General features: G+C 41.6%; 1 protein-coding gene across 1 annotated transcript in view; it reads left to right on the forward strand.

Annotated features, from left to right (window-relative positions):
* The window catches only part of ctbl1 (Beta-catenin-like protein 1), a 45280-nt gene that overhangs the window by 19783 nt on the left and 10812 nt on the right, over window positions 1–14685 (forward strand). The window contains 2 exon segments of the mRNA NM_001140567.1: window positions 11901–11998; window positions 12393–12473. Of these exon segments, the coding sequence (NP_001134039.1) occupies window positions 11901–11998; window positions 12393–12473 (179 nt within the window).

Below are 14685 nucleotides of genomic sequence, written 5' to 3' on the forward strand. Positions count from 1 at the left end.
ATATCTATGGTGACCTACAAAATGGGGGAAAGCATGGAAAATTGCTAACAAATATTGTATCAGTAACAAAGTAAAGGAAGTTTCATTTAAAATGTTACATAGAATTTATCCTGGGAAACATGTTTTGGAAAGATTCAAGCTGAATATTGAATATAACTGATTTCTGTGGAACGGAGGAGACCATTTTGCATTTGTTTTTTGCCTGTATTTATAGTAGAATTTTTTTGGGATTGACATACCTTTTTTTTTTTGCAAAAAAATAGGAACGGTTGTACTATTTAATGGTTTTCATATAATGATTTATTTCAGAAATTCTGACATGGATAAAGAGGTAGTATATTTAATTCAACTGCTAATAATACTAGGTACATTTCATATTCACAAATGCAAATGGTCTAATTCAAAACCTAACTTTATTAACTTTATAAATGAGTTTAAACAATATGGAACTACTTTAACTAAAATGAAAAACAAAAAGGCAATTAAAACGTGTTCTATTATTAATGAATATGATTTGTTTAGGATTCCTGGCAATGTAAATAGTTTGTTTGTATGCATGTGACTTCCTCTTTTGTTTGTTGATATTTGCACATTTTAAAACAAACAAAAGTTTTAAATGTGCTCCTTGAGTGACAGGGGGCGTGGCTAAGTCTGTGTCGAAAGTGGCACGGTGAGAAAGAGCGGAGAGAGATGACTCAAGAAGTGAAGCAAACTATAAAAATTGACATTACACATGGGGTATCACATTTAACAAACCAAACATTCAAATACCGGTATAGAAGGTAAAGTAAAAACCAAACCCGTCCCTGCATCAATACAGGTATGTCATAAAATACGGTATACCGCCCAGCCCTAGTTGTGATGCTAAAATTCTAGCTAAATGCTTGGCGCATAGAATTAAAAAGGTTTTGTTAGATATTATTTATCCTAATCAGGCAGGTTTTTTAAAGTTTTTTTTAATGGAAAATACATTGGAGATATAATGTAAGACAAGTACTGGAAACAATTGAATACTACGACATATCAGGGAAACCAGGCCTGGCTTTCATAGCTGATTTTGAAAAGGCTTTTGATAAAGTACAACTGGGGTTTATATATAAATGCCTGGAATTTTGGAGAATCTCTTATAAAATGGGTTAAAGTTATGTATAGTAACCCTAGGTGTAAAATAGTAAATAATGGCTATATCTGAGAACGTTTTAAACTGTTAAGAGGAGTAAAACAAAGTTGTCCACTATCGGCATATCTATTTATTATTGCCATCGAAATGTTAGCTGTTAAAATTAGATCCAACAATAATATTAAGGGATTAGAAATCCATGGCTTAAAAACAAAGATGTCATTGTACGCTGATGATTCATGTTTAAAAAAACAAAAACACAATTAGAATCCCTCCACAGCCTCAGAGGATCTAGATACTTTTTCTAACCTCCCTGGATTAAAACCAAATTTGTGCAGTGGTTGAAAAATGTGTTAATGACTCCAACCTAAGTGTATGTAAACTTCCGACTTCAACTGTATGTATGTATGTATGTATGTATGTATGTATGTATGTATGTATGTATGTATGTATGTATGTATGTATGTATGTATGTATGTATGTATGTATGTATGTATGTATGTATGTATGTACAGTTGAAGTCGGAAGTTTACATACACTTAGGTTGGAGTCATTAAAACTAATTTTTCCACCACTCCACAAATTTCTTGTTAACAAAATATAGTTTTGGGAAGTCGGTTATGACATCTACTTTGTGTAGGACACAAGTAATTTTTTCAACAATTGTTTACAGACAGTGAATTATAAGTGAAATAATCTATCACAATTCCAGTGGGTCAGGAGTTTACATACACTAAGTTGACTGCCTTTAAACAGCTTGGAAGATGCCAGAAAATGATGTCATGGGTTTAGAAGCTTCCGATAGGCTAATTGACATAATTTGAGTCAATTGGAGGTGTACCTGTGGATGTATTTCAAGGCTTACCTTCAAACTCAGTGCTTGACATCATAGGAAAATCAAAAGGAATCAGCCAAGTCTGGTTCATCCTTGGGAGCAATTCCAAAACGCCTGAAGGTACCACATTCATCTGTACAAACAATAGTACGCAAGTATAAACACCATGGGACCACACAGCCGCCATACCGCTCAGGAAGGAGACGCTGTCTGTCTCCTAGAGATGAACGTATTTTGGTGCGAAAAGTGCAAATCAATCCCAGAACAACAGCAAAGGACCTTGTGCAAATGCTGGATGAAACGGGTACAAAAGTATCTATATCCACAGTAAAACGCGTCCTATATCGAAATAACCTGAAAGGCCGCTCAGCAAGGAAGAAGCCACTGCTCCAAAACCGCTATAAAAAACCCAGACTACGGTTTGTAACTGCACATGGGGACAAAGATCGTACTTTTTGGAGAAATGTCCTCTGGTCTGATGAAACAAAAACAGAACTGTTTGGCCATAATGACCATCGTTATGTTTGGAGGAAAAAGGAGGATGCTTGCAAGCCAAAGAACACCATCCCAACCGTGAAGCATAGGGGTGGCAGCATCATGTTGTGGGGGTGCATTGCTGCAGGAGGGCTTGGTGCACTTCACAAAATAGATGGCATCATGAGGGTGGAAAATTATGTGGATATATTGAAGCAACATCTCAAGACAGCAGTCAGGAAGTTAAAGTTTGGTCGCAAATGGGTCTTCCAAATGGACAATGACCCCAAGCATACTTCGAAAGTTGTGGCAAAATGGCTTAAGGACAACAAAGTCAAGGTATTGGAGTGGCCATCACAAAGCCCTGACCTCAATCCTATAGACAATTTGTGGGCAGAACTGAAAAAGTGTGTGCAACGAGGCCTACCAACCTGACTCAGTTACACCAGCTCTGTCAGGAGGAATGGGTCAGAAATCACCCAACTTATTGTGGGAAGCTTGTGGAAGGCTACCCGAAACGTTTGACCCAAGTTAAACAATTTAATGGCAATGCTACCAAATACTAATTGAGTGTATGTAAACTTCTGACCCACTGGGAATGTGATGAAAGAAATAAAAGCTGAAATAAATCACTAAACTTTTATTCTGACATTTCATATTCTTAAAATAAAGTGGTGATCCTAACTGACCGGGGATTTTTACTAGGATTAAATGTCAGGAATTGTGAAAAACTGAGTTTTATTGTATTTGGCTAAGGTGTATGTAAACTTCCGACTTCAACTGTATATACACGTGCGTGCACGTGCACACACACAAATAAATATACATACATACTTATATATTATATGTATTTATTATTGCTCGACTGAAACTCTCTCAGTTGACCAACAGCCTAACAACCGACCAGTTGACTAATTAGGGTCAGCCCTAATTTTTTTACACCCCTATTAGTTTTTACACCCATATTTCTCCGTTGCCAAGATAATCCTTCCACTGACAGGTGTGGCATATCATTAAGCTGATTAAACGGCATGCTCACTACACAAGTGCACCTTGTGCTGGGGACAAATAAAAAGGCCACAAAGAATGTGCAGTTTTGTCACACACAGATGTCTCAAGTTTTGAGGGAGCATGCAATTGACATGCTGACTGCAGGAATGTCCACCAAAGCTGTTGACAGAGAATTGAATGTTCATTTCCCTACCATAAATGGCTTCCGTCATTTTAGAGAATTTGCCAGTACATCCAAATGTCGTCACAACCGCAGACCATGTATAACCACACCAACCCAGGACCTCCACATCCGGCTTCTTCGTCTGCGGGATCATCTGAGGGGGTGCTGAGGTTCTGTTTGTAATAACCTGGAGCAGCCATCAAGTTAACATGCAAAGAGGGCCACGAGGCAGGCAATTGAGCTTGGAGGAGGAGGAGCAGTAGAGGAGGTTGACAGTGGCAGGTCCTGACAGTTCTCTGCTGGGGACAGATTGAACCTGAACCAGCCGTGTCCGGAGGAAAGCAATCAACCGAGCCCGGCCAGACCAAAGGCACCCCTGCAGGGTAGAGCTCTCGTCTACACTGTCTGAGGCAAACTCCCACCATACCTGACTAGAATAGTCCAGGGGAAGAAATCACTGACATGGCTGGGCTGCGTTTCATAAGCTATTTTGATTGTTGACAATCATGTGATGGCTTCATTATGGCTCCTGTCATTGCTGGGTAACAGCAACATCAAAATGGATTGACCAAGTTCCAAACCAATTCAAAGATATATGTATGCAGGTATGGATGAGTTCCCATGATCAAATTCCCTCATTGACAACACAGGAGACTATGAACAGGGCTCTAATACAGCAACTAATCATCCAGTTAGAGTTAAAAGGAATGAGACTACTGGTAGATTGGCCAGCAGCTGGCTTGCCTCTGAAGCTAAGCAGGGTTGGTCCTGGTCTGTCCCTAGATGGGAGACCAGATACTGCTGGAAGTGGTGTTGGAGGGCCAGTAGGAGGCACTCTTTTCTCTGGTCAAAAAAAAATATCCCAGGGCATTGATTGACACTGCCCAGTGTAAGGTGCCTTCTTTCGGATGGGACATTAAACAGGTGCCCTGACTCTCTGTGGGCACTAAAGATCACAAGGCACTTATTGTAAGAGTAGGGGTGTTAACCCCAGTGTCCTGGCTAAATTCCCAATCTGGCCCTCATACCATCATGGCCACCTAATCATCTCCAGCTTCCAATTGGCTCATTCATCTCCCTTGTAACTATTCCTCAGGTCAGTGCTGTGAATGTGTTCTCAGTCAACTTTCCTGGTAAAAAAAGACTCAAATTAGTGCAGTATTTTGCAATGATCACAACATCTGGTAATTAGGCCTATTATCTGAAACAAAGTTATTAAAAATAAACCAAATTCCACTGCAACTCCTATTCTTCTAATGTAGTTTTCGTATCATGTGAAAACAGGAAAAGAGAGATATGAAAGCACTCAGCAGCATTAGCTCGACATTCAAGGAAAACAAAACAAACTACAAAGGGCTGCGGTGCAGTCAGAACTAATGTAAATGAGGTGTTTACTTCTGTTCCATCACACTGTGTGTGCATCATTAGCCTGCTAAATATAGTCTGCCAGAATCTCATTCTATCTATGAAAAACATTAGGACATGGAAATGAATACAGACCTTAAAAAGGTAAGCTATTGTGAGTCATCAAATTATGCAAAGATCCTCTGCAATATTTTTTCTCAAAACCACTGTATGCAAATGTTGTCCGACAATTCACAGCCACTGGGCCTCAGTATATTTTCAGAGGCGATTTAATGGAGATCAATCTCTTTTTATGATGGAGAAGAGGGGTTTGGAGTGCTTTACTTCTTAATTACTTAAACTCTCATTTGTGTAGCACCTGATAGATTAATTAATCTATGACTGCATTGTGTTATTTTTGAGAACCACTTTCTTCTCTGTTTAAAAAAATCACAACAGCAGAGGAGACATTCTGTAAGTCTAATTACTGTCAAAAACTAGGACAAACCTTACAGTAATGTGGAAATCATGCACCCTCAAAACAATATCAAATTAATTTTAAAACGTTGCTGCTATGAAAAAAGCTGCGACTTTCAAAAAGTTGAAAGTGTCAAATAAAGCTTACACTAAATAATTGGTCGTCACTCACAATAATAAATAAAATGCAAACGATCTAAGGGCAAACATAACTAATGCTTAGCATCATCATCATTTAGTAAACAGGCCTATCTCAGTCAAGAAATTATGCTATGCATTAGGGCCATGCCTAAGAATATTATAGTCCAAAGGTATGTTACGAGCTGTAGTCCACTGCTCTATAGTAGAGGTCGACCGATTAATCGGAATGGCTGATTAATTAGGGCCGATTTCAAGTTTGAATAACAATCGGTAATCTGTATTTTTGGCCACCGATTTGCCGTTTTATTTTGTATTTATTTTATAAATATTTTTTAACTTGGAAAGTCAGTTAAGAACACATTCTTATTTTCAATGACGGCCTAGGAACGGTGGGTTAACTGCCTTGGTCAGGGGCAGAACGACAGATTTTTACCTTGTCAGCTATGGAATTCAATCTTGCAACCTTACAGTTAACTAGTCCAACGCTCTAACCTACCTGCTTTACATTGCACTCCACGAGGAGCCTGCCTGTTACGCGAATGCAGTAAGAAGCCAAGGTAAGTTGCTAGCTAGCATTAAACTTATCTTATAAAAAAAACAATCAATCAATCATAATCACTAGTTAACTACACATGGTTGATGATATTACTAGTTTATCTAGCCTGTCCTGCGTTGCATATATGCGGTGCGCATTCGCGAAAAAGGTTGCTCCAACTTGTACCTAGCCATAAACATCAATGTCTTTCTTAAAATCAATACACAAGTATATACACTGCTCAAAAAAATAAAGGGAACACTTAAACAACACAATGTAACTCCAAGTCAATCACACTTCTGTGAAATCAAACTGTCCACTTAGGAAGCAACACTGATTGACAATAAATTTCACATGCTGTTGTGCAAATGGAATAGACAACAGGTGGAAATTATAGGCAATAAGCAAGACACCCCCAATAAAGGAGTGGTTCTGCAGGTGGTGACCACAGACCACTTCTCAGTTCCTATGCTTCCTGGCTGATGTTTTGGTCTCTTTTGAATGCTGGCGGTGCTTTCACTCTAGTGGTAGCATGAGACGGAGTCTACAACCCACACAAGTGGCTCAGGTAGTGCAGCTCATCCAGGATGGCACATCAATGCGAGCTGTGGCAAGAAGGTTTGCTGTGTCTGTCAGCGTAGTGTCCAGAGCATGGAGGCGCTACCAGGAGACAGGCCAGTACATCAGGAGACGTGGAGGAGGCCATAGGAGGGCAACAACCCAGCAGCAGGACCGCTACCTCCGCCTTTATGCAAGGAGGAGCAGGAGGAGCACTGCCAGAGCCCTGCAAAATGACTTCCAGCAGGCCACAAATGTGCATGTGTCTGCTCAAACGGTCAGAAACAGACTCCATGAGGGTGGTATGAGGGCCCGACATCCACAGGTGGGGGTTGTGCTTATAGCCCAACACCGTGCAGGACGTTTGGCATTTGCCAGAGAACACCAAGATTGGCAAATTCGCCAATGGCGCCCTGTGCTCTTCACAGATGAAAGCAGGTTCACATTGAGCACGTGACAGACGTGACAGAGTCTGGAGACGCCGTGGAGAACGTTCTGCTGCCTGCAACATCCTCCAGCATGACAGGTTTGGCGGTGGGTCAGTCATGGTGTGGGGTGGCATTTCTTTGGGGGGCCCCACAGCCCTCCATGTGCTCGCCAGAGGTAGCCTGACTGCCATTAGGTACCGAGATGAGATCCTCAGACCCCTTGTGAGACCATATGCTGGTGCGGTTGGCCCTGGGTTCCTCCTAATGCAAGACAATGCTAGACCTCATGTGGCTGGAGTGTGTCAGCAGTTCCTGCAAGAGGAAGGCATTGATGCTATGGATTGGCCCGCCCGTTCCCCAGACCTGAATCCAATTGAGCACATCTGGGACATCATGTCTCGCTCCATCCACCAACGCCACGTTGCACCACAGACTGTCCAGGAGTTGGCGGATGCTTTAGTCCAGGTCTGGGAGATCCCTCAGGAGACCATCCACCACTTCATCAGGAGCATGGCCAGGCGTTGTAGGGAGGCCATACAGGCACGTGGAGGCCACACACACACTACTGAGCCTCATTTTGACTTGTTTTAAGGACATTACATCAAAGTTGGATCAGCCTGTAGTGTGGTTTTCCACTTTAATTTTGAGTGTGACTCCAAATCCAGACCTCCATGGGTTGATAAATTGGATTTCCATTGATTTAATTTTTGTGTGATTTTGTCAGCACATTCAACTATGTAAAGAAAAAAGTATTGAATAAGATTATTTCTTTCATTCAGATCTAGGATGTGTTATTTTAGTGTTCCCTTTATTTTTTTGAGCAGTGTATTTTTAAACCTGCATATTTAGTTAATATTGCCTGCTAACATGAATTTCTTTTAACTATGGAAAATGTGTCACTTCTCTTGCAACAGAGTCAGGGTATATGCAGCAGTTTGGGCCGCCTGGCTCGTTGCGAACTGTGTGAATACTATTTCTTCCTAACAAAGATAGCCAACTTCGCCAAACGGGGGATGATTTAACAAAAGCGCATTTGTGAAAAAGCACAATCGTTGCACGACTGTTACCTAACCATAAACATCAATGCCTTTCTTAAAATCAATACACAGAAGTATATATTTTTAAACCTGCATATTTAGCTAAAAGAAATCCAGGTTAGCAGGCAATATTAACCAGGTGAAATTGTGTCACTTCTCTTCCGTTCATTGCACACAGAGTCAGGGTATATGCAACAGTTTGGGCCGCCTGGCTCGTTGCGAACTAATTTGCCAGACCTTTACGTAATTATGACATAACATTGAAGGTTGTGCAATGTAACAGGAATATTTAGACTTATGGATGCCACCCGTTAGATAAAATACAGAACGGTTCCGTATTTCACTAAAAGAATAAATGTGATAGTTTCCGGATTCGACCATATTAATGACCTACGGCTCGTGTTTCTGTGTGTTATTATGTTATAATTAAGTCTATGATTTGATAGAGCAGTCTGACTGAGCGATGGTAGGCAGCAGCAGGCTCATAAGCATTCATTCAAAACAGCACTTTTCTGCGTTTTGCCAGCAGCTCTTTGCAATGCATTTCACTGCTTATGACTTCAAGCCTGTCAACTCCCAAGATGAGGCTGGTGTAACCGATGTGAAATGGCTAGCTAGTTAGCGGGTGCGCGCTAATAGCGTTTCAAACGTCACTTGCTCTGAGACTTGGAGTAGTTGTTTCCCTTGCTCTACATGGGTAACGCTGCTTCGAGGGTGGCTGTTGTCGATGTGTTCCTGGTTTGAGGCCAGGTAGGAGTGAGGAGAGGGACGGAAGCTATACTGTTACACTGGCAATACTAAAGTGCCTATAAGAACATCCAATAGTCAAAGGTATATGAAATACAAATCGTATAGAGAGAAATAGTCCTATAATAACTACAACCTAAAACTTCTTACCTGGAAATATTGAAGACTCATGTTAAAAGGTACCACCAGCTTTCATATGTTCTCATGTTCTGAGCAAGGAACTTAAACGTTAGCTTTCTTACATGGCACATAATGCACTTTTACTTTCTTCTCCAACACTTTGTTTTTGCATTATTTAAACCAAATTGAACATGTTTCATTATTTATTTGAGGCTAAATTGATTTTATTGATGTATTATATTAAGTTAAAATAAGTGTTCATTCAGTATTGTTGTAATTGTCATTATTACAAATAAATAATACAAAAACCGGCCGAGTAATCGGTATCGGGGTTTTTGGCCCCCCAATAATCGGTATCGGAGCTGAAAAATCATAATCGGTCGACCTCTAGTAATTTACTTACATCTCCTGCGCTGGTGCCATCAATCTTTGTCAGTAATTTTCTTTACCAGTTGCATGATTCCATTAACACAAATTAATCTGTATTTAAGTGAACTGACAGCTATTTTGTTTGCCTAATGGTTTGTTAGTGAGCACAGGGAGCTGTATTTGACTCACTGATTGAAATGGCATTGATCTGCCTGATATTTTATAGAGTTGTGATAAGGAGAGAATTGGATAAATCATTGACGATACATTTAATCAACCATATTTCACTAATTTAGCACATTGAACCTATTCCTACAATAATTAAATTGGAGCTTTATCATCTTTGTGACCACATTTAGCCTAACATAACCCCTCAAAGTTGGACCAACCATGTTGAACCAATCAAGTTTGGGTATAGAAATGACTTTAACAGGAACATGTCTCAACCTCAACCCTTCAAACCAAACAGGTCACACATGGTATTAAATGTGCTATGTAGGCCAACAACGTGCAACAGGCAGCAATTCATAATATTGTGACTGAGTTACAAACATGCATACATGTAATGGAGCCATGATTACTGCACTAGTTGTTGAAGCTGAAGCCTTCTATCACACTTGGGATGTGATCATCAGGCTGTGGAAAGTCACACTGCGACCATGACCCTGTTGCTAATGGCTTTTCTCATTGAGGGGCTCTGGAGCGTGCCGTGGTCTGGTGGCACTTTAGTGAGCTAACTCATTCACACGCCCTATCCTCCTACTCTCGTAACAGATAGGAGCAGGCCTGGCCTATAGTAAAGCCCAGGTGATAGACTCTGCCCTGAGTCTTACATACAGTAGTAGACTATCTCAGAGAGGAGCTGCCACTGACTCCAGTCCAGCTTGTCTCCCACAGCATGCTCCAGCCCAGGGAGAGTTTTAGCAGTGATCCCAATCCTTCAGCAGAAACACTATTTATTCAGCCTCTAATAATGTCCTACTTTATCCAGACGGCCCGCCACCACACCCCCACTGTGCCCATGTGACACTGGTCCCCTGGAGGGCAGGAGAGCAAGACCTGAGACGGCACTTCCACTCTGTAGTGCTGTTTGATGAACATGCTGTTGCTCTGTTTGTGTACTTCCTGAATTAGAAATCCCTCTGATTGTACAGGCTTATCACTGTGACTGCCAAAAGATGGGTTTATAATTAGTAAGAGGATGGCTGATATGTTTCCTTTGAAATATATTTGTTTGGTCCTGTGTACTTGTCTTGCTCAATTATTTGGCTGTTCGTTTTCATTGAAAAGCTATATGTTTCTTATTTCTTGTCAGCATAGTTGAGCTCCTAAAGCTTGAGAGGTGATGGCAGCTCCTCTCATGCCATCAGTAGTCTAACTCCACCCTCACCAGATGACAAGAGTGTCTTAATTAGCATCGATCTTGAGCAACAAACGTCAGACGCCCCCAAATGTTCTGGAAACCGTGTTGTGTATGTGGAGGGTGCCCTGTACCGGTCAGTAACTTCCCACAGTGGTGTCAAGGTGCTGACTACAATTACCACTCGGGTTATGTTGACAAATTAGTGTCCCTGGAAGTTGCATTCCTCTCATTATCTGCACACAGTAGAGGGGCTGTCCATTTGGTGACATTACGATGGTAGTTAACTCTCATAATGAACACAAACAGTAAATGATAACACTAATGAATAGAGGTGTGAGCTTGCTTTGTGTGGCACTTATCTCCCTTCAAAATGTGTTTCATGAATGGCACATGGAAGAGCAGTATTGAGCACCTTGCTGAAAACAAGTTTTAAAATCAAGAATCAAGTCTTTTTGCTTGTTGCTTAGCAACTTCCAAGATGAGTTGAACTTAAAAATTGACCTCTAATTAATACCAACATGTGACTGTTATTACTCCATATTTTCTTTATTTATTATTTAGTCCGATTTAGCACTATATGTCAGATGCAAGATGAAGCTATAACAACATGGATGTGTCTCTGGGGTAGAGTAAATGTTCTGTGATGCGTGTATTAGGTTAACACGAGTACTTCTAGGACCAACTGCCTCTTTGTTAGTCATTTTGTCAGTTAACCAGAAGTTTTGGAGCCCAAGCTCATTAAATGGCCACACAGCCTCTACAGAAGGCCTTTTTATCACTACCAGAAATTCAATTCGATGACAAGAATAACAGTTGTGGAGCATTAAAGCCTTTAATGAAAATTGATTTTTACATGTCGTAACTTTAATTTTTTCCCTGTTAATATTCTCTATGCTTTGCTCTGCATAGTATTAGCAAATTATCTTCAGTTGTAATCATTATATTTTTCCATTCCTGCCTCTGTCAGACGATAACCTGATCTTGGAATACACCTTTTACGATCGTCTATTACTCCTATGAATTCTGAAAATGCATCATATTTTCACATACAGTATAATATTAGCTCCCAGCACTGTGGGTTCAGTAACACTAGGCTACTTCTAACCCCTCATGAAGATGAAGCTGAGCTACCTTGATGAAGCCTCAGTGGCACTGATATTGTTCTCCTCCCTTTGCAGAACATGTGTGTTCCATCATAGCTTCCTGCCTGCGGAACCTGAAAGCCCAGCAGAGGACGAGGCTCCTTAGCAAGTTCACTGAGAACGACTGTGAGAAGGTGAGATCTTCACTGATCCACTACTGTTTGCAGATCATTTTCACAGCAATATTTCTTAAAAAGCAAATCAGGAAAAATCTGGTTTTACATATTCACTTCCCTGATAGAGATCCCCTTGTACAGGTGTGAATATGTCTTGATCAGCCTGTGACTGGTCACTGTTAATGACTAAAATATTGATCCTGTGGTGGAAAGAGTTATTAACTTCACCACCAGTGATAGAGGCAACAGTCCCTCTGCTACTTGAGTGGTGCTACAGACACACACATACATGGTCATAGACATACTACATGCTAGTCTCTGGCTATCTGAATCCTATTTTCTCCCTCCATGGGGGTTTTGTATGCATAGCACCTTGCATTGGTGTCTGATGTCTTCTCCCTCTGTCCTACAGGTTGATAGACTGATGGAGCTGCATTTTAAGTACCTGGAAGCTGTTCAGTTGGCTGACAAGAGGATTGAAGGAGAGAAACACGTAGGAGTCCAACCCCTCCCCCTGCTATCAACAGCTTGCATTCTAACCTTGACTGGCAATATCTCTGAAACAAGAGCAGCTCCAAGTGTCTAGATAAGAAGAGTGCTTTTAGAGGCTTGTAATTGTCACAACTTCAGGACTAGAGGCTAGCTTGGAGAGGGGCTGGAATCCTTGGTTCAAATCCAGTGCCTTAAGTCATTGTCTACATTAAGAAGCTCTTCACCTCCTACTGCATGGACCCACTCAGAATATGCTGCGGTGTGAGTGGGTGATGTCTCTTTGTTGTCGCTAGAATCCTTCTCCATTGTTACGGACAGAGATTGCCAATAAGATCCGATCAGCCTCAGCTAAACAAGGCAGTGTTTCAGTCTGATGCCCTGTGCTCCCAGAGAATGTGTGAGGTCCAGATTAGTCTGTAGGCTGTGCTCACTCAGACAGGTGGAAGGAGCGAGATAAGAGATGAGGAGTCTCTCCTCCAGCAGGAGAGAGAGGGCAGGAGAAGGTAGTAGAGTTTTAAGAGGGAGATAGCTTTCAGATTCATATCTGATGAGAGATTAATTCTTAGCAAAAAAAGCGGGACAGCTTGACACGGCTTGACATTCGTTTGAGTGCAAGTATAACCAAGTAATAACCAAAGAGCTGATTTTCTGTCTTCACTATCTTGATGCACATGGCTACCCCTATTTCATTGTACAAATGTTTAGTTATAGTAACAATTTCTTTGAGTATCTTGTTTCAGTCCTGGCTAGGATGTTGTCTTGTACGCTACATGGCTAAAAGTATGTGGACACCTGCTTGTCAAAAATCTCATTCCAAAATCATTGGCATTAATATAGAGTTGGTCTCGCCTTTGTTGCTATAACAGCCTCCACTCTTCTGGGAAGGCTTTCCAATAGAGGTTGGAACATTTCTGCGGGGACTTGCTTCCATTCAGCCACGAGCATTAGTGAGGTCGGGCCCTGATGTTGGCTGATTAGGCCTGGCTCGCAGTCGGCATTACAATTTATTCCAAAGGTGTTCGATGGGGTTTAGGTGCAGGCCAGTCATGTTCTCCCACACCGATCTCGACAAACCAATTCTGTATGGACCTCGCTTTGTGCATGGGGGCATTTTCATGCTGAAACAGGAAAGGGTCTTCCCCAAACTGTTGCCACAAACTTGGAAGTACAGAATCGTCTAAAATGTCATTGTATGCTGTACCGTTAATATTTCCCTTCACTGGAACGAAGGGGCCTAGCCCGAACCATGAAAAACAGCCCCAGACCGTTATTCCTCCTCCACCAAACTTTACAGTTTGCGCTATTCATTGGGGCAGGTAGCGTTCTCCTGGCATCCGCCAAACCCAGATTCGTCCATCGGACTGCCAGATGGTGAAGCGTGATTCATCACTCCAGAGAATGCCTTTCCACTCTTCCAGAGTCCAATGGCAACGAGCTTTACACCACTCCAGCTGATGCTTGGCATTGCGCATGGTGATCTTAGGCTTGTGTGCGGCTGCTCGTCCATGGAAACCCATTCCATGAAGCTCCCGACGAACAGTTATTGTGCTGATGCTGCTTTCAGATGCAGTTTGGAACTCGTAGTGAGCTGTTGCTTCAGCACTCTGCTGTCCCGTTCTGTGAGCTTTTGTGGCCTACCACTTTGCGGCTGAGCCGTTGTTGCTCCTAGACGTTTCCACTCCACAGTAACAGCACTTACAGTTGACCGGGGAAGCTTTAGCAGGGCCGAAATTTGATGAACTGACTTGTTGGAAATGTGGCATCCTATGACAGTGCCACGTTGAAAGTCTCAGCTCTTCAGTAAGGCCATTCTACTGCCAATGTTTTCCTATGGAGATTGCATGACTGTGTGCTATATTTATACACCTGTCAGCTACGAGTGTGGCTGCAATAGCCCAATCCACTAATTTGAAGGGGTGTCCACATACATTTGTATATATGGTGTATCTATAAAGATGCCATTTCCTGTTGTGTCCTGATCTCGCTCCTCCACTTCTTTGTTTTGTACAACTGGCTGCCATCAGCAGTTCTGTTTTTATCACTCCACTTTCGTTAGGATGTTATTTTGGGGTGGTAAGCTAAATCTTTTCTCCTCTGCAACATATTATTTGCAGATATTCCACAGGAGTATACTTCTCAGCATCTGAGGACTGGATTTAATAAGCTCCTTATTCCGCCAGGCTTGCTTTTTCTTGGTGGTGGAAATAGTAAGG

This window comes from Salmo salar, chromosome ssa15, assembly GCF_905237065.1.
Source record: "Salmo salar chromosome ssa15, Ssal_v3.1, whole genome shotgun sequence".
In the NCBI taxonomy this organism is placed as follows: Eukaryota; Metazoa; Chordata; class Actinopteri; order Salmoniformes; family Salmonidae; genus Salmo; species Salmo salar.